Source organism: Pipistrellus kuhlii, unplaced genomic scaffold (genome assembly GCF_014108245.1).
Source record: "Pipistrellus kuhlii isolate mPipKuh1 unplaced genomic scaffold, mPipKuh1.p scaffold_m20_p_16, whole genome shotgun sequence".
NCBI lineage: Eukaryota > Metazoa > Chordata > Mammalia > Chiroptera > Vespertilionidae > Pipistrellus > Pipistrellus kuhlii.
Genome location: NW_023425471.1, coordinates 30,296,602 through 30,318,748, shown reverse-complemented (window position 1 = coordinate 30,318,748; position 22,147 = coordinate 30,296,602). Strand labels below are relative to the sequence as shown.

Genomic DNA, 22,147 nt, shown 5'->3' with positions numbered 1-22,147 from the left:
TTGTTCCTGGCCCTAAATGTTAATAGTGCCCAAGACTAAAAACTGTTCTTGTGGTTATCTTCGAAACACCAAAAATATCCTTCTACCCTTAATGATCTTCTGATGTGAAAATAGGGCACTTGACTCATTTATTTTATAATCCTCCCTGTCTCTCTCTTATTTTCATTTTTTATTGTGTCGTTGTTATTACTTTAGTATAATTATACAGTCAATTTTTATGGAGTACCATTGTATGCCAGACACTATTCAAGACATTGAGTTTGGTAGTAAGCAAGACAGTGATAGCCTTTATTAAGCTTGCTTTCTTGTGGGGGTATTAAACCATAAAATCAATTAAAATAAGGTAGCTGAATTTAACTTTAAATTATTTACATAAACCTTTATTTTGTTTCAAAAACTTCTACCAGGATGTGTTCACAACTCACATTATAAAATGAAGATATCAGCTCTGCTATCCTTTCTCCTCCTGTCTTTCATCATCTTCTATATCCCATGTTCTGTCAGTTACATTTTATTAAGTCCAATGTTAGCTTGAAATCTCATGCTTATGAACGATATGTGAATAATTTTTTAAAACTATACAAAATAAATTCATGTATTAGGACACTACTTGGCAATGAGCAGCATTTATATAGCCATAATCATCTTAATGTTATTTATTATTTCAATGTATAGAGTTGAAATGGGATATTAAAGATGTGTTGTTCAATTGTTATAGAAGATCATGTAAAAGTAAACTTGAACTTACTATAGAGATAGATAGATGATAGATTAGGGATAGATAGATAGATAGATAGATAGGAGACTATATAAAGCAAAAACCTTAGCAGCATTCTCTCCATGATAAAAGCAAGGCCACCTTGCTTTCAAGACCCCATGAAGGTATCCCTTTGATGATGATAGCACCTGACTCCCTCAGGTGCTTTCACAAATTCAATCTTGGTCTTTCTTGGGGATGTGGGAAGGTTACCTTTATATTCAGTGTGTCACTTCAGACTGTTCTGGGAGCCATGTAACCATTGTCTATTTATATACCGTCTTCTGGTGTGGTAGAGCCAGGTATAAGTTGTAAATTAATTTTATCAGGGTATAAATGTATCTTACCCTGCAAACATTTACTCAGTAACATAGGAGCTAGTTCAAACCTACCCCACCTTATGTGGCATAATCAGATCTCAGAGATACCTGAGATTATTCGCTTTTGCTTTGATCTAGGCCACTACAGTTGTTTAGAAATGTTCTGAAATCCAAGGTCAAAGCTCTTGAGTCACTTAGAGCATACTGTTGGTAGATTCAAAACTCAATAAACTATTTTTCCTTATATTCATCAAAGTCTGAACTTACTCTATAACTTAATTTTCTGCATATTAGGAACAAGTACACATTTTTTGTTTTGTTTTGTATACCTGTGTCTATTGTTGCATAACAAACTATTCCAGAATTCAGTAGCTTAAAACAACCATCTTATTTGCTCATTAATTTGCAGATCAGAAATCTGCACTGAGCTTATCTGATGGTTTCTTCTGCTTGTCCTGCTTAAAGTCATTTATATAGCTGGAATTATTTTTTTGGTAAGTAAGCTGTGGGATGATTTTCCTGTAGCTAGCATTGCCAGATATTGCAAATAAAATTATAGGATGTCCAGTTAAATTTGAATTCCAGATAAATAATAACTGTTTTAGCATAAGTATTTCCCATGCAATATTTGAGGCAGACTTACACTGAACAATTTTTTTATTTTCATATGAAATTCAAATTTAAGTGGGAATTCTATAGTTTATCTGGTAGTTCTTTCTAAGGGTCCCCAATTGGAACAGTACATGTCTGTTCCATATGGTCTCATCCTCCAGCAGGGTTAGCCTGCATTTTAGTGCTTGGTGAGTTCAGAGCAGAAAGAGGGTGAGCCTCACTAAAAATGCACTGTTCAAAACTCTTCATGAGTCATGTTTGCTAATGTTCAAACTGACCAAGGCAAATCACATGGCCAGGACCAGAGTCAATGTGGGAGGGAACTTCACAATGGTATGGACACAAGAAGCATGCTTCTTTGGGAGCCATTACTATAATATTTTCTTAGAGGTTCTTCTTTATTTTTAATTTTTAAAATCCTCACCAGAGGATATTTTTCCCATTGATCTTTAGATAGACAGTAAAAGGGAAGAGAAGAGGAGAGGAGAGGAGAGGAGAGGAGAGGAGAGGAGAGGAGAGGAGAGGAGAGGAGAGGAGAGGAGAGGAGAGAAACATTAATGTGAGAGAGACACCAGGACTGTTTCCTCCTGCATGCACCCCACCACGGCCAGAAATGAACCTGCACCTGAGATATATTCCCTTGACAAGGAATCAAATCTGCAACCCTTCAGTCCACTCTAACCACTGACAAAAACCAGCTAGGGCTTAGAGTTTCTTCTAATTATCTTTCCCCCCTTATTTGCCTCCAGTTTTTATAACCTCTCAATTCATTTTACCCAGTCCTCTTTTGTTCATGAATTCACTCACTAACCCAAATCCTCTGTCATCTTGCTCCACTTTGATCTAGCAGGCTGTTCAGCTGTCATCTTAAAACCAACCTTCATTGCTTTCCCAAGTTGGGATCACAATTTCCTTGATTCCATACCTACCGTTGATGTAATTAGTATCTTTTTTGTTAGAGTACATGTTCAAATAATTTCCTAAGATAAAGTCCACAGGAGGTAAATTTTATGAGCACTTTAAGTCCTGAAAACAGCTTTATTGTCACCACATACCTACTTGATAGTATGTTTAGAGGTAGAATACTAGAGAAAAGCATATTTTCTAAGGATTTGAGAGCATTTATACATTCATGTTTAGGATGCAGTGTTATGAATAAGAAATCTGTTGCCAGTCTGATTTGTAGAAGACTTTCCCCTTAACCTCAAAAGATTTCAGGATCTACTTTTAATCTTTATTACTCTAAACTTTCTTGAGGCAATGTCTAAGTGAGGGTACTTATTTATTGAATGTATTGGGCATACAAAGCACATTTCCTTTTCATTAAAAAAACACAAAAATATAGTGAGGATCTATGTATAATTCATCTACAATTAACAACAAACAACACTTTGTTGTATTTGTTTAAAATATTTTTATTAATAGATAAAATTAAACTACATTGGTAGAGTCACATTTTCCTCCAACTCTTCCAATTTATATTGTAAAATCAATGTGCACTTTTCCAGTAACCATTTGTAATTTTGCTCTAAGGATATGTATCCATAATAATATATAGTATTGTTTCATATGTTTAAAATTATATAAATGGCATTGTATCTTTTTAAAAATGCTTATTTGACACATTAGGTTTCTGAGAATTGTCTAGACTAATAATTTATCAATTCTGTTATATAAATACTAGAGGCCTGGTGCATTAAATTTGTGCACAGGGGTGTGTGTCCTTCAGCCCAACCTGCACCCTCTCCAATCTGGGACCCCTGGAGGGATGTCCGACTGCCCATTTAGGCCCAATCCCAGTAGGATCAGGACTAAACAGGTAGTCGGACATCCCTCTCACAATCCAGGACTGCTGGCTCCCAACTGATAGCCTGCCTGCCTTCCTGATTGCCCCTAACTGCTTCTGCCTGCCAGCTTGATCATTCCCTGGCTATTCCCTTGCCAGCCTGATTGATGCCTAACTGCTCCCGTGCCAGTCTGTTTGCCCCTAACTGCCCTCCTCTGCAGGCCTGGTCACCTCTAAATGCCTTCTCTTATAGGCCTGGGCCCCCCCAACAGCTCTCCCCTGCAGGCCCGGTCACCGGCAACTTCCCTCCTCTACCAGCCTGGTCACCCCTAACTGCCTTCCCTTGCAGACTTGATCACCCCCAATTGCCCTCTCCTGCTGGCCTGATTTCCCACAACTGCCCTCCCTTGCAGGCCTGGTCCCTCTCACCAGCCCTCCCATGCTGGATATCTTGAGGTGGCTATCTTGTGTCCCATGGGGGCAGCCATCTTGTGTGCTGGAGTGATGGTCAATTATTAGCATATTACCCTTTTATTAGATAGGATAGAGGCCTGCTGCATGGGTGGGGGCTAGCTGGTTTGCCTTGAAGGGTGTCCTGGATCAGGGTGGGGGTTCCCTTGGGACTTGGGGCCGCCTGGGAGAGGGCAACAGGCACAGAAGCATTACTGCCCAAGGGAAGCTTCCTGTCCACTGAGCTGGCCAGAGCTTTGAGGAGCAGGGCCATTGCCTGACACACCCAAAACATGCAGGGGACCTGGCTTTGGCGACACAGGGTCTAAGGCACATTGACATGGGTCTGGAAATGAGTTGCCCATTTCAATGAAGTGGTTCAGTGGTTAGGGCTGGGCCCTTCTTTCCCTCCAAGGGGTGTTGGGAGCTTGGGTGGAGGGGAGGATGTGTCTCTTGATCAATGGAATGGCCACAGCCATCCTTAGCACCCTGGGTGTCTGCCCTATGACCCCGACAGGAAGTTGGTGGAGAACTCCACTCTCCTCTGCCTGGATCCCACTGAAGGTACCAGGGATGGTGCAGAAAGGTAGTTCCACCAAACCAACACTTCTCACTCTGCCAGGAATTCGGTCTTGGGATCCCAAGTAAAGGAGGGGTTCTGGAAGTAGTTTTAACAGCAGCTTCCCAGAAGACAGTGACACAAAGTAGACACTCAGCAATCATCCGTTAAGTGTGCAGGGATGGCTTGCCCAGTGGCCCTCGAGGACGTGCAGACAAACCCAAGGATACTGACATTCCTCTTTGGCTGGCAGTCAAGGAAAGACACCTTCATCAAGGGATTTTTGTGCCAGGTGCCAGGTGCCAGGTGCAGGCACAGTGCTCCTGCTTCACAGGCGTTGTCTCTTTCAGTCCTCCCAACATTTTATCCTAATTCCACCAAATCCCTTCCACGCCCTCACCTTCCCTCAGCCTCCAAGCCCTTGCTGAGGTTTTCCTGAACACTGCAGCCCATCTCTACCCCTGCCTCCTGTGGGCACTGATAAGAGTGCATTTGTCGGAGCAAACGCCTTCCTTCCCCACTCCCTGACCCAGTTAGCATTTATCCTGTAGTTTTGACTTTCTCTTCATGCACACTGTCAACTCAAGGACAAGTACCATGTCTCATTTTCGCCAGTCAAAGCACACAAGTTTATTGATGAAACATACAAATGCAGACTTGGGTGGGTGAGGTTAAGTCGGTACAGAACATAGAAAGGGAGTGCACTTTTCTGATGAATGGGTTCACCATCCATCAGCTGGTGTAGAAGAAAGAGTGAACAAAAAAGAATTCGACCTATGCAACAACAAAAGCACTTTCAGCACAAGCTCCGATATGTGTCTGGTCTCTGGAGAACAGTGGAGCTTAGTCAGGGAGACCATAGCAAGCACCCTTCATGATGCTTTATCCACAGCTGGCAGCTGAAATGAGCCCTTTACCACAGGAAGAAGTAAGGAAGTAACTTACAATGCACTTTACCTGTAGACTGCAAAACCAGAAGTTATTCAAAGCTCAGTGGGAACACCTGCCCCGCCAATAAGAATGTGGTCCCTGATTTAGCAAGTGACTTTCACCCCATGAGGTGGTGATTGGCTAAGGCAGGATCTTCTACAGCACCCACTGCAGAGTCTTTGGATGAGAACACGAGTGCGTGTTCACCAAATGGGTTTTGGGCAGATTGGGTCCCGTTCTGTCTGAGATGGTCTTTTAAGAGGCCAGGGTATCCAGGAGACCCTGCCTGTCTCCATTCCTGATAAAGAGGGACATGAATGAGAGCAGCTTTTGGGGACCCAGCAATTCCCCTGCCAAGAATGGTTTTTCAGACAAACCCACCAACGGTTTCAAAACATGAACCTCAGCACATCCACTTCCCTCTGATATCAAAGGAAACCTCAGGTCTGAAACGGATTTGGCAAGCATGTTATTAATAACTGTCATGCTTATTAACAAATTTAATCTGGCCTGCTGCAGAAATGAGTTGCAGCAATGTGACACAGTTTCCTGACACACTTCACTGATGTACATCTTAATCTGGCCCTGATTTTCCACACTGGCACTCTCATTATCCAGGGCACATAAAGCCTGCTTAACAGTGGGCTCGGGAGTGAGGATCGTGTTTCCAACAATGGAGAGGCTGGCCAAATGACTATTGATATTGTGGCCAAATGAAAAACCAGCATCCTTGGGCTGAGCAAACACTTTCCCCTGAATGAAAGGGCCCTTGGAGAGGCCAACAGCACAACTGAAAATTTTAAGGCTTTCAGCACCCCAAGTATTTTTATATTTATAGGGAAATGGACGCTGTCTTATTACGTGTGTTCGATTGGCCTTGCCCCCACCTGAGAGTCTGTCCTCTGTTCCATCAGGAGCTCCAGGTTCAGTCCAGTCCCCATCCTCATTCCAGGGCCCAATCATAGTTATAAAATCAAACCACATCTGGGACTCCTCTTCATCCAGCTCTTGGTTGTCTTCCCAGTCCTCTTCCTCCTCCTCCAGCTTCTCACTGTCATCTCTTCCTATGGTTAGTTTGTAAACGCAGTAGCAGGCACCAGCTCCAATCATTAGTCCTGCTGCCATCCAGCCAACTTCCCGAGCCCGGCCCATGTTCAAGTCCATGCCAGCTTTATGGAAGGATAGGAGAGGGCCCTTCTGCACCTGATTGAAAAGGAATTTTAGGGCTAGGGTCTGTAATGGTGGTGAGCAGTGATCTTCAGCCTCTCGCAGACGCCTGTAGCTCTCTTTTGATGAATCTATGGGTGAAAAAGCAATTTTAGTGCCTTGGGCTGAGCCTAAGCTTGTGCCTCACCAAATAGACAGTGGATTTTGAGTTTTGGTTTTGAGAGGTGGTTTATTAGAAAACCATTTCTTTGATTTTTTGTGTGTGTATCATCTCTCTACCCTCAGGACCCACTATTTCTCTTCCAGTCCCCGCAGAGAAGGGCAAGGTCGTGCTATGATAGTCAGTCAGATGACACAGAGAGGATAACCCTCAGGTAGTCTCCTTCCCCATCACACTCCTATCCCCAAACTTTACAGGAAATTTCTCCCACCAACCTCCACCAAAGTCAGGTAAATTCCTTCTTCTCCTCTTCTGTTGTCAGTGCTCCTTCCACAGTGCTTGATGGATAATCTAGCAGAATGACAGATGGAAAGATAGCCAGTAATGAAGAACTACAAGTATAGTGGACAGAACAACACTGATAACACTGTTCACAATGCTTGCTTTTCTGAATTTTCAGCCTTTGAGTTGAAAATATCTCACACCCTTCGAGCTTTCCTTTATGCAGGGGTTCTCCGCCCCCTCCCCCTTGTGGTCCGCCATTTCCACAGCAAAGGCTGCCACACCCCTTTACCGAAATGGGAGGGGGTGTGGAGAAAGAAGGGGCCTGGAGAGGGCGACTGAGACTGGCGGCTCTGATCCCATCCCCCTTTCCTCCGCTACCCCTTTCACCACGAAGGATCCAGGGCTCATCCCACCTTCACACCGACAGGCAGTGTCCCAAGACAGTTTGCTGCTCCCCTCGCCCAGGCTTTTGTGGTGATCTCTGGGCCAACAGACCTAAAAACCTGCCAACAGACAGGGAACTGAGGAGACGGAGTTCTTGGTGGACTGAGCAGCACTCAGAATAAGAGTGCCCCGATTGTGTACCTTTGCTTTCCTTGCAGTCTTAGTAACCGCCATTCACTCCCCTCAGCCCCAGCTCCCTCCCCCCACCCAACACACACACACACACACTGCCTGAAGTCCGACAGTTCTCTATTTAAATGGGTACGCTATGGGAGGGTTGGAGGTGCTCTTTGGAAAGTAGGTAAGAAAGGGGCACAGACCCAATCTGCCTGAACCTGGATCCGTGGCATTCTTGGCCCTCTCCCACCACCACCTCACTCCAAGCTGAGCCCCCACTCCCACCGACCTGGACAATCCGAAGCTAGTTTCCTCCTTCCTTCATAAGCCTGCAGAGTAATAGGGGGCTGGTACCCAGACAGAAGCGACTAACAGGGAGTTGCGCTCTAGGCAGCTCTTGGTCACGTGATGACACGTCACCAGTGAGCTCTGGCCCCCAATTTCCACTCCCATAAGCTGTGCTGCAGGCGCCAGTTTGCCCCGTACCTCCCCCATCACACTGGTCTCCGCCACTCTTTTCCTCTATAACAATAGCAGAAACCAGAAATGGTCATAGCTTTCTGGTATTTGAATTGACCTTTCTCTAATTACAGGAAGGGGCAGCACCTTTTCTTGGGTCTACCGTTTACTTATACTTCTTGGAGAAATATTTTATCCGTTTCCTTAGCTCCAAAACTCTCATCTCCCCTCCCTTAATATCTACCCTTTTACACATGCAATCACTGCACCAAAATTATGTGTGTGTGTGTAGTCAAAAAAGGAAACCCAAGTAGTAGGGAGGTTTTTATTAATATTTTTATTCACTTATATTCTATTTTTTCTTTCCTTCATTTTTTATTGACTTAAGTGACATTATTTTGTAATCAGAAAATACAATAAAGTTATGCCACTTAGAAAAAAAAAGAATTCAAGTATCTGTATCTATATTTATAAAGATTTCCCAGTTAGTAGGGAGGCCTCATTGATTTGGTTAATTTGTACTGCATTAAGAATACTTTCTCTGCACAGGAAATAGCAACTTTCAAACAGCATATTAAAATTTAAAAACACATCCTAATAAACAAAACCAGTGTGTTTTTATATGATTTATAAATTGATGGGCAATATGAATCTATACTGAGGTGGTCAGCATTTTAATTATGACTATTTTAGATAAGTGAACCACTGTCCCTTCTTCCTGGCTGAACTCATAGTATTAGGCATCACATTACCTAGATCTTCACAGAAGATTGTTGGATGGCTATCAAAGGGCAGACCCCAAATTCAAATGAATCATATATCTTCAAATGTACCTTACAAATTAGTAACTTCACAGATTAGCCTACTCCTCATTCAAAGGTCTTAATTTAAAATCTATTCTGGTGGCTGCTTCGGCAGCACATATACTAAAATTGGAAAGATACAGAGAAGATTTGCATGGCCCCTGCGCAAGGATGACACGCAAATTTGTGAAGCATTCCATATATTTTTTAAAATCTATTCTTAAGTTGCATGGTGTAACCCATAAATCATCCAGAAATTAGAGAATTCCCTTTCATCTCATTGATAAAAGTGAGATTCAATCGATGGACCTTTCATTTAATTATGAGCCTGGTGCGATATCTCTGGTGTCTATCATTCATGTGCTAGGTTGTCCAAGCAGTGGTTAGTGTTGTGAATCTTCCTGTGGAGATAGTCATGAGGGTCTGTGGTGTCTGAAAATCACTGCAACTCCCCTGAGATCCATGTAATTTTCTCCTCACGAAAAACACAGTTCACAGAATCCCAAACAGTTTGCAGAAGAGACATTTTCATTCCCTGTCTTTTGTTAAAATTTCACTGAACCACCCTTACAAGCCCCCCAGAATAATCCCAGAACTCTGGGACAAAGTATGCAGAAATTAGTCCCCAGACATCCAGCTGTCTCTGCTGGGGAGTCATATGCTAAATATAGACCTTCAGGCAGCCTCCTTCTTAGAACATTGAAATATGACACCCCAGCAGGAAGCTCCCCAAATGAGAGGCCCTGTGGGGTGAGGCCTTTTCAGGAGATGAGCCAGGGAGCCCAGAGTGCCTTGCTGGTGAATATTCAGAAGTCAAGAACAGGTCACAACTTTCCAGTTTTCCTCAAACTTTTATAGTGCAAACTCACTCACCAATCATTCTCTCTAAACGCCTACCTCATTTGTTTTGCCCTCATTGCCTTATACTGTTCTTTTTCTCATCCTTTATTTTATCATAGACAAGTGAATTTTATTTATTAAGCTGTATAAATAGAACTTGAGGGTTCAACTGTCCCTCATTCAATTTTTGGCTACTAAATACTTATGTAAGTGGCTTTTATTTGTTTTGAATATATGCATGAGAAAGAATTTAAGGACAGAGCTTAAATTAACAAAGCTTCAAGGACAAAAATTCCACTCTTCCTCTCCTTACTAATATACAATAACTCCCTCCTTTGGCATATTTTCCAATTGTCCCAGAGTATAACCCCTGACCACCATTTTCCCAGTCTGTCAGACCTTTCCTGTTTGAATCCACTCCCTTTTTAATACTTCCTAAACCCCATGGGAATAATAACCCTTTCAATTCTCTTACTTCTTTGTCATTTTGATTTACAATTCCTACCAAGGAAACTTGGGAATAGCTCTTAAAATCTACTTTGCTATCCATTATACATTCACCACAAATATTTAAGGGCATGCTATCTGCCTGACCATTTCAAAAGCGAAAAAGGAAAATACCTAAGCATTTCCTTAGACATGCCTGTTGAAAATTCCTGAGCCTGCAAAAAGCTATGGGAACTCAATGTCTAAATGACCTTTTTGGTTTAAATCAGTATGTGGTCATATATGACCTGTAACTTACAAAGTGTCTGAAAAAAAAAGATAGGCATATGATAACAGTAAAGACATTGTAGAAGGTGAGAAAAATAAATTATAGAATATTGTTATCTTAACAATCTATATATTTTTTGGTATTATGTTATTTGTTTCTCCATTGTGTATTAGTTGATTTTGTTTGGGTGCAAGCAACAGAAACCAAACCTGGTGAACGTAAACAATGAGAAAATGTTGAAAACCAGGATCAGCTCTGTGGGGTCTAGGCAGGAGGAACTGATAGTCTCTCCAGAGTGCCATAATTCCCCCAACTTGCGATTTTTATGATGGTTCAAGATTTAAATTTTAGTTTTCAATTGGTCTGTATTGTGTACAATGCCTACTCACTTGCTGCAGAAAATGAAGAGTACCTAAAATACACTTCCTTTCTTTTCTGAGAAAAATTTAAACGGTTTCAGATGTTGTTGATTTGCAGGAGCCTTTTAGTAATTTTGGATACTAAACCATTGTCCAGCTGTGACTGAAGTGCTGGGAGCCCATTTGCCACAGCATGCCTTGATTTTCACATTAATTGAACATTAAAGAGGTAAAATTCTAAAATGGTATGCGCAGGTTGTCTTCTAAGCAAAAGCTACCTGGTTCCCTGAAAGGATTCCACGAAGTTGCATCTGCAGTTCAGGATCTTGTCCTCATTGTTGCATGATCAACCAGTGATTTGGTCTGTATGCTGAGAGCAGATATTTCTGTCAAAAAAGACCCTCATTCATAGAGACTGGTATATAAATCTAGATCTGAATGCCCAAACCATGGATCTCTGCATTCTTTCCTTGAAATCAGGCCATAAGGGAAGTTGTCTCAATAGGAGTTATGACTGAATAGTTTACCCCGAGAAATAAATTTGTCAGGGGTACCGGAGGTTTCTGTCAGTTTTACCAGCTCGCTCTTTTCCTGTAGGCAAACTACTACTTGGGAAATCATACCTCAGGAAGTTGCATATGAGCCTGAAACCAGATCAAGAATCTTGGTTCGCTCTAAGAGATGGCTTTCAGCTAAGGAAGCTTGAAGTACTCTTGCACATCATGGGGATAGCTCTGCCAAGAAAAGTTGAATGATCAGGAGCATAGAATGGGAGGGGATTGATAATTCTCAGGGGGAAAGGGGTGTCTGTGTGGGGGGTACAAGGAAGAGACTGGACAAAACTCATACACCTATGGATGAGGACAGCGGGGAGGGGAGGGGAGAGGTAATGGGAGAAGGTGGGGTGGGGATCTGGTAGAGAAGAGCTATTGGTGGGGGGGAAGGAACAATTGTAATAATCTGAACAATAAAGATTTATTAAATTTTAAAAAAAGAAAGAAAAGCTAAATGTTCCAGTCATCTTAGCCAAGACTCCCTCTCTAGACAGTGCTTGGGTGGGACCTACCAACACTTTCCTCTGTCTCTCCTTTTCATATATCTCATGTTTAAATAAGCCCCCTCACTGCGTATGATCTTTCTTTAAACAGAATCATATAGTTGATTTGATTTCTTTTTACTAAATATCAGTCATTTTTTCTAGTACTGCCTCCCAAAAGTTACAGTTATATGAATTTTCCCTGTAGTTTTGCCTCTTCCCAAACTTTCTGTCTCTTGAATTACTCCCATATTGTCTAACGATTTAAAAAGTTATACTCAGATAATAACCTTATATCTGAACTATTAGGGAATATCCTACAGCAGACTGCATATTCTGACATTATTTTACTACTTTCCCCAATATAAAAATGTTCAATCATTGCTGCGGGAATTAAACCAGCCAGTGAAATAGTTTCCCAGTAACTGCTAGATCCTAGTTCAGCCAATTTTGTTTTGGTCTCAGTGTTCCTCTAACACTTATGTGATTTAAAGATAATAGTCTCTATTTGTACCCAAATATATTTTGTAATGTTCATTGCCACTCACTTTGTCAGTTGTGCACGCCTGTTTATCTGACAGCTAACTACTACACAGTTGTGCTTTCTACTCCACATTTTCTTTTGTTATTGGTTCCTGAGGGCTCCATGCCTCTTCTTTGCTAACTGATGCAAGTGAGAGGAGTCTGTAGCTCTCTTGTTTAGAAGACTTGCCTATCCAAAGGTTTATACAGTCTCAGACGCACTGATTAGCTCATATAGGGTTGTGTTCTCTGCTAGGCCCCAGAAGACATTAGATTGCTCTGAGTGAAGTGTATAACACTCCCCACAGATGAGAAAATGTGGAACTTTTGGATGCCGTCCACCCAACCTCACTCTCTAACTCCCACTCTTTTTCCCTCTCAAATGAAAACAGATCTATAGTAATTTTTCTCATGAAAAGAATGCAGGCTGGGGGTGGGAAAGGGCAGAACAAAAAAATACTAAGAAAGTAAAAACCTCACTCTCACTCCAGGTCTCGTTTTCTGATGTTATTTTTTGGTTTCAGATCCAGGACTAGATTTCAGAGGAAATGGTAAGACATTAACAGCTGTGAGGAGGGGAGGTGGAAGGAGAGGTTGCTGATGTCCCAGGAGCCTAGAGAACGAAGAAGCAAATTTTTCAAAAAGTACAAGTGGCCAGCAGTCCCAGGGGAAGATGCTGTCTGTTTCTGGCAATCAGAGGAAGGCAAATTTAACTACAGGGAGATGGGATTAGCAAAGAAAGAGTAACAAGGCCTGGTATGGGGGAGGGAATGTAGAGGGGCGGGTCCTCTTCTGCCGCACTGCTGGTGGGAGGGGAAATTGGGGACCAGAGTTGGTGGATGACGTAGCTCTCACGTGACCAAGAGCTGACGTGTGCAGAAGTCCTTCTTGTTCTGGTCGTTGTTCCGTCTGAGTACTAGCTCTCCACTGCTCTGAGTGAGAGCGGGCCTGTGGCAGAGGGAAGAAAGAGGAGAAGGAAATTGTCCCGGATCACAGCAGGTCAGTGCCTGGGAGATTCCATAAAGTGGGGGCGGTCCAGAAAGTAGGGCGGAGACCGTCGCGGGTCCTGAGGCGCCTCTGTCGTCTTTCCCACTCGCCACTGGCTTTCCAGGATATCTGTCCCGCCTGCAGCCCATTTCGATGCTGCGAAATGGTGCCCAGGGAGGAGTTTGGGGAGCAGCCCAGAGATCAGAAGGTGGGAATCTGCTGGAAACCGAGACCATAATCCGGAAAGGGAGCTGTGGCCTTGGCATTGGCCCCCAGTCTTCCAGGACAGTTCCGACCTGGAAAGGTTGGGCTTGGAGAGTGAGGTGGGGGTGCAACGTGATGTGTCAGCAGAACCCGGAGAGGGGTGGGAGGGGTGGGAAACCTTTGACAACCAGGCCTCCGAATTAGGAAGGAATTTCATGTTCTGGGGACTGGTCCGTCCACCAAGCACTCGGTAGCTGCTGTTTCCCGTCTTTCTGACTGTGGCTCTGTCGTCCTGGCTGTTTAGTGGATCCGAGCCTCTCCCAGGTTGCCAGTCTTTCCGTAGTTTGTGGCACTACGCCAGACAAGTGAAGAGGAAGGAAATTAACCCTGATTAGTGAAGATCGATTTGAGGGTAAGGCCATCTGGGGACCCTAAGAGTGGCGGTGGGTGGGTGCGGGGAAGAAACCGGAGATGGCAATAATCTAGGTTAGGTCTAAATCTGAGTATGTTTTGTAGCGCTCTTGGGGCTGTGGCAAAATGGCATGCGTTGTGTGCTGTGTGTGTGTGTGTGTGTGTGTGTGTGTGTGTGTGTGTGGCGGGGGGCGGGGGTAGATAGGGTGGGAGAGAAGGATAGAAGAAAAACCTATCAGATAGTTTGTTCATAATCCTCCTCTCTCAACAGTAGTTAGTCTCCATATTTTCGATCTGTCATCCTGTAGGTCTGCTGTAGCAGGTGGCAACACTTGAAGCAAGGGAGGAAGTTTCCTTGGATCTGTAGAGGTCGATATGGGCGTGGGGGCTGATCGGAATGGGGGAGGGGCTGGAGATCAGCCATGTTGGATAGGCTCACCCAATCCTACCTCATTTTTCTAACATCCCTCCCATTTCAGGCTAAGGAAGGGGCAGGCATGTACATATTTTGGATGACATAGAGAGGTTTTGTTTTGGTGTGTGTGTTTTTAAATCTGACAACCTGGAAGTAAATCAGGAAAGCAAGGAATGAATAGTTAATCAAGCCCGCAGTTCTCACTGGTTCTGGTCTCTCTACAGATTGCAAGGATTGTTGGGTGTGGCACACTCCAGGGGAGGGAAGAAGGGGCAAACTGCCTGTCTGGAGGAGGTGAGTGTAAGATGCCATTCTCTGGGGACACCCTAGGTTGGGATGGCTGAGGCCCGAGCAGAGACTATGGGCTCCATTGCCTTTATCTAGGCTGGGGAGAGTTTGGCCTCAGGAGGGTAAAATGAGGGGGATAGAGAGTTTACTAACAATCTACATTTCCTACCAAGTACTCATTTACTACTCTCCTGTCCCTCTGTGCAAGTCCATGCATGGGGCAGCACAAAAAGAAGAGAAACTCAAACCCCATTTTCTTCCTCCACCTCCAGGTTCACTTCCGGTATCAGCTACTGTGGCCCTGAAGTGGCTGAAGACAAATACCCTCCACAGACCGGCACCCAGGCCCATAGTTCTCCCCGAGCCTGCGTGACTGCTCTGTTCCTTGGTCCCTGCTATTGTCAGGGACGATTGCATGGGCTACGCCAGGAAAGTAGGCTGGGTGACTGCGGGACTGGTGATTGGGGCTGGCGCCTGCTATTGCATTTATCGACTGGCCAGGGGAAGAAAACAGAACAAAGAGGAAATGGCTGAGGGTGGGCCTGGGGATGTGGATGATGTTGGGGATTGTCCTGGGGCCAGGTACAATGACTGGTCTGATGATGATGATGATGATAACAGTGAAAGCAAGGGAATAGTATGGTACCCACCTTGGGCCCGGATTGGGACTGAGGCCGGGACCAGAGCTAGGGCCAGAGCAAGGGCCAGGGCTACCCGAGCTCGAAGGGCTGTTCAGAAACGGGCTTCCCCCAACTCAGATGATACTATTTTGTCCCCTCAAGAGCTGCAAAAAGTTCTTTGCTTGGTTGAGATGTCTGAAAAGCCTTATATTCTTGAAGCAGCTTTAATTGCTCTGGGTAACAATGCTGCTTATGCATTTAACAGAGATATCATTCGTGATCTGGGTGGTCTCCCAATTGTTGCAAAGATTCTCAATACCCGGGATCCCATCGTTAAGGAAAAGGCTTTAATTGTCCTGAATAACCTGAGTGTGAATGCTGAAAATCAGCGCAGGCTTAAGATATACATGAATCAAGTGTGTGATGACACAATCACTTCTCGCTTGAACTCATCTGTGCAGCTGGCTGGACTCAGATTGCTTACAAATATGACTGTTACTAATGAGTATCAGCACATGCTTGCTAACTCAATTTCAGACTTTTTTCGTTTATTTTCAGCAGGAAATGAAGAAACCAAATTTCAGGTTTTGAAACTCCTTTTGAATTTGGCTGAAAATCCGGCCATGACTAGAGAACTTCTCAGGGCCCAAGTACCATCTTCACTGGGTTCCCTCTTTAATAAGAAGGAGAACAAAGAGATTATTCTGAAACTTCTGGTCGTATTTGAGAACATAAATGACAATTGTAAATGGGAAGAAAATGAACCTACTCAGAATCAGTTCAGCCAAGGTTCACTTTTTTTCTTTTTAAAAGACTTTCAAGTGTGTGCTGATAAGATTCTGGGGATAGAAAGTCACCATGATTTTTTGGTGAAAGTAAAAGTTGGAAAATTCACGTCCAAACTGGCTGAGAATATGTTTCCAAACAGCCAGGAATAACTTCTTGATTTTGTAGTTTAGAAGCAACACACATTGTAAACTATTCCTTTTCTCCACCTTGTTTATATGGTAAAGGAATCCTTTCAGCTACCAATTTTGAATATCATATTGTATCATCAAAGCTGATATTTATCCAAGTTGATCTTTAGGTCTAAGCTGGATGAATGAATGTCACTACATGTTCTGAAAACATGTTTGTTGCTCTTTATCTCACTGCCTAGACTGAAATATTTTTACTATTTCTTCTGTATAAATGACAGTGAACCAATTCATCCTAAGTAAGTTCCCTCCTGTCATTTGCATTAACTTAATTTGTGTATCATCAATAAAGTTGTGTGTTAATGCTGGAAAGAAAAAAAAAGAGAGAGAAGAAAGAAAGAAAGCATCTTTGCCCTTTTATTTAGAATCTTTTGGAGAGATTAGAAACATACAAACAAAGTAACAGACTATCTGGGCTCATTGTCAAATATGCATATTCAGAGCACAGAGGAAGCAAAGGCTACTGTGGGGTACAGTAGTTAACTACAGATTTATGGAGGAAGTGACCATTTAAAAAGAGTCCTGAATGAGACAGGAGTGAGAGGGCACTGATGTGAGATAGGCATAGAGGTAGTAATGTTGTCCCGATGACAGTGAGAAACTAGTTTGCTTAGAGTAGAGCATGTAAGGAATGGAAGTAAATAAATTTGGAAAACTAGGTGAAGCCAGTTTGTGGATAGTGGTTTGAACATTATTCCACTGACTACAAAAAGCCACTAAATATTTTTGACTGGAAATCATTGGAATTCATATAAAAGTCCCTCTCTCACCTACTGTGCAATGACCATGAAGGTGTGGCAAAACGAACACTTTCAAACCCTGATGGTAGGAATGAATTTACACTGGCACAAGATTTGTGGAAGGTCATACGACAACACATATACGCCTTAAAATATGTAAGCCATTTGTCCTAAGAAAATAATTGAGAAATTGACCAAAGGCTACATGAACAAGGTTATGCATCCTAGCACTGTCTAAAATAGTAAATATTGGAAACAAGTGTCTAGCACATTGGATTGGTTAAATAAATTAATGAATGTTCATATGGCATATGATAAATATGTTGATTTAAACCCATATTGCCAGGAAAAGATATTTATCATGCATTGTTGAGTGAGAAAGGCAGGTTAGATAGTGGTATTCATAGTATGATTTCATTTTTTTTTTTTTGAGAATAATAAGACATGTTTAAGTAGGCACTAAAATTCTGAGTTATAGACATCCAAATATTAACAGAGCTTACCTTTTGGTGGAAGGACAATGAGTGATCTTTTACCTTTTTACTTTTTAATTATCAATGTGCTCTTACTTATCTAAGATGAATATTGATTTTTTGGGAAATTTTTGAAAAAGGAAAGTGTTGGGAATGAAGCAGGTGATTGGAGCATGTACTGAGTGGAAAAATTAGATTAAACATGAGATAGGTTGAAGTTTCCTCCCTGAAATGATAGCTGAGTGGTGAAGAAGAGGCTTGTCAGGAGGATTAAATGAAGTAATACATGCAAAATACCTAGAATGTACTGGCACATAGCAGTTAATTAAGAAAAGCAAGCACTTTTAATTTCCTAGAATGCAGGGTTAATAGTTTTGTTTTGTTTTGTTTTGGTTGACTTGTTTTTCTGGCAGCATTCTGCCACATGTCAGTGTCATTTAAAAAATAATAACAACAATAAAGGTTAACATTTATTAAGTGACTACTGTGTAGAGTTCTGTCATTCCCGCAAGGCAACTGTTAGAATAATTTATCGAAGGAATGGTTCTTATTTTTAAGGACCCAAAGTGTTTCCTCAGACATGATCTTACCAGCTTTCATGATATATTTTTAGTCTGGTGATGTTATCCTGCCTTATATATGAGACCAGGAAAGAATAAAATCCTTTGTTTAGTTATGATCTGGTTTTAGCCCCAGGCTTCCATATACTTACTCTAATGTTTTATGGATTAGACAAAAACCAAGTGATTGGTTGGCTTAAATTTTTGGGCATGGTGACCCTACCAAATCATGCACATGTGGAGACCCATTGTTTACCAGCTTTAAGGGTAGGCTGAGGGAAAAACAAAGTAACACTTTTCTTGCTCTATTATTAGGTAGGAGAAAATGATTTGGGGCGGGAAGACTAATCCATTTAAAACTGAGTTTGAGGTACCTGTGCTACACCCATATGGAGACACCCATTATCATTTTAAAGTATTGATCAAGTTGTCAGAGAAGAAGACAAGGCTGCAAATAAAGATTTAGAAACCACCAGAGGATGAATGATAATTGAAGACATGGGAGTGGATCCCCAGAGAGAAGGTGCAGAGTATAAGAGTGGAGGATTGCACAAAGAACGATGTAAAGAACTGTGGCAGCTGGGGAGAGAAGCAGTGAATTGAAACTGAGTATATATACTTCTGGAAACTTTTGCTATCCATATACCAATATACTCTATACATAAAATTAGACAACACAGTAGATAAAATTTCAGAGCCTGATTTAAGGTTTTTCTATTTTTCTCCTAAATAATATTTATTGGAGTTACTTGAGAAAACAGAAACAATGAGAACAAACTTGCCCCATTACCCAAATATGTAGCTTAAAGATTTAAGAGATATTTAGATTAACTTGGGGTACTGAATGACTTTCTTGCCCTGGGTGAAAATGAAATTAACTTTAAGTAACAAAAAGCCACCATGAGGCAGGAAACAGGCCTGACCAGCGTCCATCTGCTCTTGCAGATCTTTTGTCTCCTCTTCTTCTTTCTTCCCATTCTTCTTCCCTTTCTTTATTTTCTCCTTTTTGGCTAATTGGCAGTAGTCTCTTTGTGTTTCTGTCTTTTGGAGTGAGCATTTAATTCCCATGACACTAGGTCATGCACCAGGGGACACTTAACACAGAATGATAATGGTGTTTGCTGTGGTGATATGATGACTCTGGGTGTCACTGAATGACAAGAGTTTTTGGAACCCTTTTTGAACAGAGACTGAGAAGGAATTAGTCTTAGCGTGGCACAGCCCTATGTGCCCTGCATGTACTTTGATGCCTCAGACCTGGTATTATTTAGAACAAAATTACTCAGATTTTGGGAACTGGTGTGTGAAACACATATGCGACTGCCTGATTTAGGCAGGCCACAAGGCCAGGCAAGCCAAATGATCATTTTCTGATGTTTTCCATGGGAAATTGCCACTCAATCATTTTGTGAATGGCACATTTCTAGGATTGTGGCCATGATCTCGGCAGCTTATGGGAACAGGGAGGAGGTAGTGTTCTCTCTTTAACGAGGGTGGCAACTCCTAGGAAACCGAGGAGATTAAAAACTCAAAGGATATATTTCTATTTGGGTTTTGTTCTCATGTAATAGTTGTATAAATTTAAGTGGGTCTGTTTTAGTCAAATGTGTTCAAAGTTGAATTTACAAAGATGGAGTATATAGTTCTTTATAAATTGGTGCCCCAAATATATTATAGCTTAGCTCGGGAAACTAGTTTTCTTTTTCTGTTTTTTTAAATTCATGTTTTATTTGCCTTAAAAAAAATTCCAAGCCCTGACCAGAGGTTAGAGTGTTGGCATGCACACCAAAGTATTGAGGGTTTGACTTCTGGTCAAGGGCAAATAATTGGGTTGCAGGTTCAATCCCCTTCTCTGGTCAGGATGGGTGAGGGAGGCAACCAATCAATGTATCCTGTGTCTCTCTCATGTAGATATTTCTCTCTCAGTTTCTTTAAGAAGGATTATTTTCAATGCTTTTTTTCTGAGTTTATTTTTAATTTTTTAATTTACTTTTATTGTTGAAAGTTTTATAGATGTCCCATTTTTTTCGCCCTACTAACCCGTCCACTCTCCACCCTGCAACTCTTCCCCTCCCCCAGGGCTTCTCCACACTATTTTCTGTGTCCAGGGTTTATGGATATCCTATATAATAAAATGCTAATATGCAAATAGACCAAATGGCGGAAGAACCAAAACAACTGAACCACCAAATAATCGGTCGTTATGATGTGTGCTGACCACCAGGGGGCGTGTGAGGAATATGGTGGGCATTGGCTACAGCAAGATGGTGGAGCAGGTGAGTAGGGGTGACAAACCAAGGCTGGGCGCCGGTCACTTTCATCAGGGAAAGGCTCTGGTGGTTACTGAAAATTGTTTATTTCTGCGTGCTGCGGTCCAGCCTGGCACTTGCACCTGCTGCTGACACTGGAGCAGCCGCCTGCACCCACTGCCAGTGCTAGCCCTGCTCCCACCCACAGCTGGCATTGGCGCTGTTGCCCACACCTGCTGCCGGTTTCTGGTCTGGTCCCGATCATTTGGTGTCATCAGCGGGTACAAGCAGCAGCTGCGGGCCCTGGTCATCCCTGAGGGCTTCTCCACCTCCCCCTGCTCCTGAGAGGTGGGGAAGAAACTACTGCTCGCACCCACTGCTGGCACCAGCCCCAATTGCTCTGTGCCATCAGTGGGTGCGAGCAGGGCCTGCGCTGTCAGCGTGTGGGAGCGCTGGTGGAGGGAGCAGGGCTGCTAGCAGACAGGGGATCAGGGCCACTGCAGGAGGGGCTAGGGGGGGTCACGGAGGATGGGCGGAGGCCTGCCCCTGTGCCTTCTGCAGCCTCGTGGCCACAGTTCATTTCAAGGTGGACGAATTCATGCACTGGGCCCTAGTATACATATAAGCTCTTTGATGAATTTCTTCCCACTGCCTATCCCACCCCCACCTTCCCTTTGAGATTTGTCAGCCTGTTTCTGGACCTATTTTGTTCCATGCTTGTTCCTGGATCTATTTTGTTCATCAGTTTATTTTGTTCATTGGATTCCACATATGAGTGAGATCACGTGGTACTTCTTTTTCTCTGACTGGCTTATTTTGCTCAGCATATATAGTCTCCAGGTCACTCGATGTTGTCTCAAAAGGTAAGAGACCCTTCTTTTTTACAGCTGCATAGCATTCCATTGTATAAATATACCACGGTTTTTTGTTTTTGTTATCCACTCATCTACTGATGGGCACTTGGGCTGTTTCCAGATCTTAGCTATTGTAAATAGCACTGTTATGAACATAGGGGTGCATATATTCTTTTTTGATTGGTGTTTTGGGATTCTTAGGATATATTCCTAGAAGTGGGATCACTGGGTCAAATGGCAGTACCATTTTTTTTTTTTTTTTTTTTTTTTTTAGAAAACTCCATAATATTTTCTACAGTGGCTGCACCAGTCTGCATTCCCACCAGCAGTGTACTAGGTTCCCCTTTACTCCACGTTCTCTCCAGCACTGGTTGTTTGTTGATTTGTTGCTATCTCTTTATGTTCATTTTAGAGCACATCCTAGGGTGAAGGTTTTCTTTGGTTTCTCTGTTTAAGTTTAAACTGTGGCTCTTTCTTGCCTTTACACCAGAACTATCTTGCTGCCATCCAGGGGTGCAGAACTAGGATACTGGCCCCTGGTGTACCCTGTCTTTAGGGGGTGGTGCTAAGCAGAATAGTGAATATTTACTTTCAAAACGGCAAATTTCCACACTTGATCCTTTCTTTTGGGTCTCCGGCCTTATTTTAACGGTTGGGCGATGCTGTATTTGGAGATAGGGATGGCATAGGTGGAGGCAGGGGGAGGGAAAGAAGCTTTATTAGAAGGGTAACTATGTCCAACAAGTTCATGAACTTGTAATTCAATCCACCATTGATAGTGGGCTAAGTATAACTCTCTGGCCTTGTTGACCATTTAAAAAATGAAAGCGCAGGTGTAATAAAAGCATCTTTGTTTAGGTATAAAGCCTTCTGTTTATTGAGCATTGCAAAGTTTTCAGAGGATATAACATGTTATCAAATAGGGTGGAATTTATTTTTGAAAATAAAAAACAGAATTATAATATATGTTATTATAAAGAAAACAATTACCATGTAGACCAGAGTGTTAGTGTCTATATCAGAAACAAAATTATCATCAGAAAGTTGT

The 22,147-nt window shown here is 42.5% G+C and overlaps 3 protein-coding genes and 1 non-coding gene across 13 annotated transcripts in view; 3 read left to right on the top strand and 1 right to left on the bottom strand.

Annotated features, from left to right (window-relative positions):
- BEX4 (brain expressed X-linked 4) overlaps nucleotides 1-22,147 on the top strand; it is a 667,575-nt gene that overhangs the window by 64,449 nt on the left and 580,979 nt on the right. The window lies entirely within an intron of this gene.
- On the bottom strand, nucleotides 5,087-7,997 carry LOC118720028 (protein ARMCX6). 4 transcript variants are annotated; one of them, XM_036439977.2, is made up of 4 exons: nucleotides 7,877-7,997; nucleotides 7,440-7,529; nucleotides 7,017-7,092; nucleotides 5,087-6,712 (listed from the first exon to the last, which is right to left on the bottom strand). In XM_036439977.2, exon 4 carries the CDS (start codon nucleotides 6,576-6,578, stop codon nucleotides 5,670-5,672), a length of 909 nt encoding a protein of 302 aa, XP_036295870.1. In that variant the 5' UTR covers nucleotides 6,579-6,712; nucleotides 7,017-7,092; nucleotides 7,440-7,529; nucleotides 7,877-7,997; the 3' UTR covers nucleotides 5,087-5,669. The 4 variants fall into 4 exon arrangements, with proteins under 4 accessions (XP_036295870.1, XP_036295871.1, XP_036295873.1 ...); XM_036439978.2 differs by having other exon boundaries at nucleotides 7,440-7,521; nucleotides 7,877-7,996; XM_036439980.2 differs by lacking the exon at nucleotides 7,440-7,529.
- LOC118720295 lies at nucleotides 8,951-9,055 on the top strand. Its single transcript, XR_004988390.1, has one exon. It is a non-coding gene; the product is annotated as a U6 spliceosomal RNA (small nuclear RNA).
- ARMCX3 (armadillo repeat containing X-linked 3) lies at nucleotides 13,163-17,911 on the top strand. Of its 7 annotated transcripts, none has more exons than XM_036439974.2 (5): nucleotides 13,163-13,320; nucleotides 13,817-13,924; nucleotides 14,232-14,292; nucleotides 14,563-14,632; nucleotides 14,899-17,911. In XM_036439974.2, exon 5 carries the CDS (start codon nucleotides 15,042-15,044, stop codon nucleotides 16,182-16,184), a length of 1,143 nt encoding a protein of 380 aa, XP_036295867.1. In that variant the 5' UTR covers nucleotides 13,163-13,320; nucleotides 13,817-13,924; nucleotides 14,232-14,292; nucleotides 14,563-14,632; nucleotides 14,899-15,041; the 3' UTR covers nucleotides 16,185-17,911. The 7 variants fall into 7 exon arrangements, with proteins under 7 accessions (XP_036295867.1, XP_045438361.1, XP_036295868.1 ...); XM_045582406.1 differs by lacking the exon at nucleotides 13,163-13,320 and adding an exon at nucleotides 13,357-13,516; XM_045582405.1 differs by lacking the exon at nucleotides 14,232-14,292.

Excerpts from the sequence above, each read along its gene's own strand:
- LOC118720028 (XM_036439977.2), bottom strand. The coding sequence starts at position 6,578 with ATGGACTTGAACATGGGCCGGGCTCGGGAAGTTGGCTGGATGGCAGCA.
- ARMCX3 (XM_045582405.1), top strand. The coding sequence starts at position 15,042 with ATGGGCTACGCCAGGAAAGTAGGCTGGGTGACTGCGGGACTGGTGATT.